At 41.1% G+C, this 5,166-nt stretch overlaps 1 protein-coding gene across 1 annotated transcript in view; it reads left to right on the forward strand.

Annotated features, from left to right (window-relative positions):
- Positions 1 to 586: 586 nt before the first annotated feature.
- Positions 587 to 5,166, forward strand: part of LOC104508601 (SET-binding protein-like) — a gene marked incomplete at its 3' end in the record, with an annotated part of 16,805 nt that continues 12,225 nt past the window's right edge. Inside the window, exon 1 of the mRNA XM_010150286.1 lies at positions 587 to 646. Within this exon, the coding sequence (XP_010148588.1) occupies positions 587 to 646 (60 nt within the window). The remainder of the gene's footprint in view (positions 647 to 5,166) is intronic.

The raw sequence follows: 5,166 nt of genomic DNA on the forward strand, positions 1-5,166 counted from the left end.
CAAACTTGCTGAGGGTGCGCTCAACTCCATGGTCGATGTCAGTGACAAAGATGTTAAACAGCACAGGTCCCAACACCGACCCCTGAGGAACGCCACTCGTCACCGATCTCCACTCAGACATCGAGCCGTTGACCACCACTCTCTGAGTGCGGCCATCCAGCCAGTTCTTTATCCACCGAGCAGTCCGTCTGTCAAATCCATGTCTCTCCAGTTTTGAGACAAGGATGTCATGCGGGACAGTGTCAAAGGCTTTGCACAAGTCCAGGTAGATGACATTGGTTACCTGTCCTCTATCCACCAGGGTCATGAGCCCCATATTCATCAGGCACAATCTGCTCTTGTTGAAGCCTTGTTGGCTCTCGCCAATCACCTCTTCATTCTCCATGTGCACTTGCATGGTTTCCAGGAGGATCTGCTCCATGATCTTTTCACTATAGTCAGAGCCTTTTTATTTTGACACCCATGCTGACACACACAAACTCACATAGCAAAGGAGTGGTTTGTTTGGAATTCAGCCAGGCATTTATTTATCTGTAGTCATGTTCATCTAGATTGTAAAATGTCTTGGAAACATGGATTTTGGACCATGGTCATGGGTGCTGACAAAAGCAATGATGAGGAAGCAGAAATTCTTCCACTGGCAGTGGTGAAGGAATATAGAAAGACTTTGGGTATATCACTGAACCTTAGTATTTCCATCTGTAATGTGCAGAATAATGACTCCTACTATTTTCATGAAGTGCTTTGAGATTTATTGAAGTTCTTATTGCTTTGTGTGATTGTTGTGGTGAATGTCATTTTAAGGACCATGATAGAAAACACATGTAATAAACTTCTGTTACTTGTTTTTCATCAGTTTATGCACCCCTGCCACACGTAAACATACAAATACACTGGTTTTACTCACTGAAGTAGTATTTTTACAAAATTATTATCCATGGTTCCTGGTGCAGGAGGACATGCAAGCCAATAGAAACAATTGTCTGTGCTGGATATATTTACAAAGAGATGCTACCATGTGGGAACTTATGTTGATGAGAGTTAAAAAACTTAATTTTTAATACTTAACTACTGAAGTCCACCCACCTGAGTCCTTGTCAATCTGACAAACCTGGATGGGGCAGGAATAATTTAGATCAATTCTTTTATCATACCTCTTGTGCCAAAGCCTAGCCTTTATGCACAACACTGGCTTTTCTTTAAATATTCCCTTCATCAGAAAGAGTAAATGCAAAATATGGTACATGTGGGGAAAGGAGTGCCAGGAAGCTTTATTTCTCTTTTCTCTTAATCTCTAGTGATATTATACATAGTTATCTGGTACCCTCAATTGTGCCTCACCTACTACGGAAGGAAAAAAAAAAAAATTACTGTAATAAATCTCATGACCTCTAGTCAAGGAAAACCGAAATTCTCAGATATCCATAACAAGCTGAGCATTTGCAGCAGCAGAAATTACAAGTGCTGCACACTGAACTAAAGTCTCTGGCACTTTAAAGTGCACATTTTCCAGCTTTGCCCTTTCCATAGTATTCCATGGGGGCCACCCATCGCAACTGCTGATAAGGTCGTGTGCAGGGTGGGTGATGAATCTGCACTGATTTCAGAAGGTTTTTCTGTCTGGTTGCAAAAAATAGATATGCATGCCTCCATGAGAGGAATCCTTAAAGGGAGACTGTGTAGAAGTATGTGCATTTTCTAGTGGAAAACAGAAAAAAAGGGGATAAAACACAAAAAGACATAATAAATACTAGTAATAAGTAAATATTTTACCTAGCAGGCAGTAGATTTTTTTTTTTTCTTATTTGAAGTATGTTTAAACCGTCACTGGATAGTCTCTGTACCAGTGACTTACATGTATGTAACCTTTTTGTACAATAATTTGAGAATTAGCTTTTGCTCTTTTTTCTCCCCTTGGCCCTCCAAAACCCCAAGCATCCTTCTGAACTCTGAGTGTGACATTTGGATTCAGGCAGAGACCTCCAACAGTTCACGGTTTTGCATCTGGTTTCTTGTTTTGAGATTGTGACGCAGCATACACAACAACAGAGAAATTTAAACCAGAAAAGATCAAATCAATACGTTCTTCTATATTTAAAACAGAAAAACTAACAAAAAAAAAAAAACCCACACAAAACCAACCAACCAACCAAACAAAATCCCCAACAAAATTAAAAAAAAGGAAGAAGAAAAACAGCCTAAAACTGACTCCAGGGTTTCTCATGTCTTCAGATCCAGGATATTTTAATTTCATGCTCCTTTACAGATGTTTGTGAGACTTAGATCCAGATTGGTTATCGAACTCGATGCATCCTCTTTAAGTTTAGGGCCAAATCTCATCTATTTAGTGAGGACAGAATTATTCTGGGGCAATATTTCACATACATTTCCTGTCAAAAGTCCATGCTGAGCCAGCTCAGAGGAATGGCAATAGGAATCACAGAGTGTTCTCCTGTGCCACATTGGTAGCCTGAGTGTGTTGAGCCGATGGCATTTGGCTTCACTCACAGAACCATGTGTGGTACAACGCTGCCCATCCTTGTCACTGTGGGAGCCACCTCTCACTGGGCTTGTAGAGATAGAAACACCCTTCCTAGTAAATCGACTCTGTTGTACCAATGGGACATGCTGCTTTAGAGCAGCAGGGAATACAGCAAGGGAAATGAATTGTTAAAAAATGTGAAATATTCTTTTTGGTGCCAAGGATAAGGAGGAATTCTTGGGATGAATCCAGAACTGAGGTATGTCTAGGAATTGAAATGATTTCAGGGGAAGGGAGAAGAGACTCTGAACAATGAGATTTATTACACTGGGATATAGCCTCCTAAGAGGAAGGGGTTGAAGACAAAATGCTGGAATTAACATAAGATTGGACAAAACACTGGAGGATATGGAGAGGATATTTAGTCACAGATTTTTAAGGCCAGAAAGAGCCATTGTGATCACTTAGTCAAACCTCCTGCATGACTCATACCAAGGGATTTACCTAAATGTATTCCTGTTACAAGTCCAATGGCTGTCGTACACTAATGCATATCGGTTAGACAAACATCCAGCCTTGATTTAAAAGAAACTTCCGGTAACAGAAAATCCATTGTTAGGATAAGCCTTTCTCATGATTATTTATATTCTCTACTAAAAGTGTGGGTCATATTTCTCATGTCAGTTTTTCTAGCTTCAACTTCAAATCCTGTATATCTGCTAAACCGAAGGACCTTCTGTGACCCTCTTGTCCCCATGTATTTTTTGTCCCTTTGATGTGTATCTCAGATTCTTATAACACCATGTTCACCTGTGCTTTAGCTTGTCTCCCTCTCACTCCTCAAGTAGCTCTTAAAAACACTTATCTTGTGCTGACCCTCCCAATGCTAGTCCTTCAGAATAAGTTACATTTTGATAAGACAGAGTCATAGCTTTGCTCCCTTAGCATGGACAAATGCACTTTGATGTCTGAAATGTGTGCTGCCGCTTCTGATTTACCCTGTGTGCCAAGCTTCCTGGGTAAGAGGACTGCATCTTCAGTGTCAGTGTCAGTATTTTTATAGAGTTACTCAACTCGAGCACAGTCAGCACTTAAGAGGAAGTAATAACAGTGCTGGGAATGGTTTTGCTTCATCAACATGTGTACAGCAAAGAAATGTACTTAGGTGAGTTACTAGAACAAGGGCAATTAAAAGGGCAATGCCCTGAAGCTCTGGGGGTACCACACCACCGTTCTGTCTGGTCTCAATGGCTCCACTCCTAAGGGGAGTGTGTGCATTAAAATCACTGAATTTCTGCACAGGTTCAAGAATCTAAGGGTTTCACCATAACAGATCTTCAGCACAGGATAAGGCAAATTCTGACCAAGGAGAGCTATAAGCTTTGTTGTTCTGGATGTTAATCCCAGACCTGAATTTATATAAAAAAGGCTTTCCACCTGCCTATTGAACCTCATGGGTGAAAAGCTGGAGACCCAATAAGCTGAATTTTACCCCTGATTTCTTAGGTGAGAAACTAGAGAAGTTTGGGAGGTCATTTAAACACAAAGCTGTGCTCGGGGTGCTTTGCAGTCGTCTTCTCTAGAGAACTATTCCCTGACCTCTATTTTTCTGGTTTATGCTGCTGTTGATTTATGTATGTAGAAGCCAAACTTCAACTTGATCAGGGTCTTTAAGTAATGCTGCTGTACCTTAATAAAACTGTAGTTAGCCTGCTGCTGTTGTGAAAATGGTTGAATAAGCCTTGAAAGTATAAAATCAAAGGACAATTAAATCTTGGGTTCAGCTCCCAAATGGATTTCCGCTAGAAATTCACACTTAATAAAATACAGAAAATTGCATTTTATTTTGGTACATAAATACTGGTGGTGGGGGACCGTGGCATTTAGAAGAGAGAATCGTTCCACCAGAAAACTCACTTCAGCAAAATGATGCAGTCCAGTTGAGCCCCTTTTATGATCTGAGAAATTACTGTTTTTATAGCACACTAAATAAAACCTGCTATTTGAGCTGGAGGTTTATTAGTAAAGGTGATTTTGCCATAGCTGGGGAGGGAGGGAAGGAGGAGAGATGAGGGATAAACATCGAAGCAGAAATATGAGTCATTCAGAAAAAGCACAGTGATGCCCCAAAACCGTGGTGTCAGCCATCATCACCTCACCTAGCACTGAAACAGAAATATTTCATGTCAATATTTTGTTGTTGTTGTTGCTTCAAAATGTTATTACTAGCCTGGTTCAATTTCCCCCAGTGGGAAAGCACTTGCTATGGGTGCAGCAGGGAACCTGTGAAAGCATCTGGGCATAACGAGCATCTCCAGGCAGCCGAATCTAGGGAATGGTAAAATTGGTCCTTACAAGAGAGCTCTCAGGTTTAGCCAAAGCAGCTTGTCATGTTGCTGTGCCCAAACTCACCACAGTTACAGTCTTGAAAGAGGACTTTCAGGTGGACACAAGCACCCTCATAGCACATGTCCATGCCCAAGACATCCTGGTGCAGTCCTGCATGTCTTTCTTCAAACCTTCCTTCCTTAGGGGTGTAAAATAAATCACCTCACTCAGAACAAGGTGGATGGCTTTGTCATAGGGGTATTAGCTCCTGTCCAGTCATATACCATGTTTTTGATGATGAAGGGGGCTTCCAAGACTGTTGGAAGGGGACTTTTACAATGGCAGGGAGTGACAGG

Source organism: Eurypyga helias, unplaced genomic scaffold (genome assembly GCF_000690775.1).
Source record: "Eurypyga helias isolate BGI_N326 unplaced genomic scaffold, ASM69077v1 scaffold28814, whole genome shotgun sequence".
NCBI lineage: Eukaryota > Metazoa > Chordata > Aves > Eurypygiformes > Eurypygidae > Eurypyga > Eurypyga helias.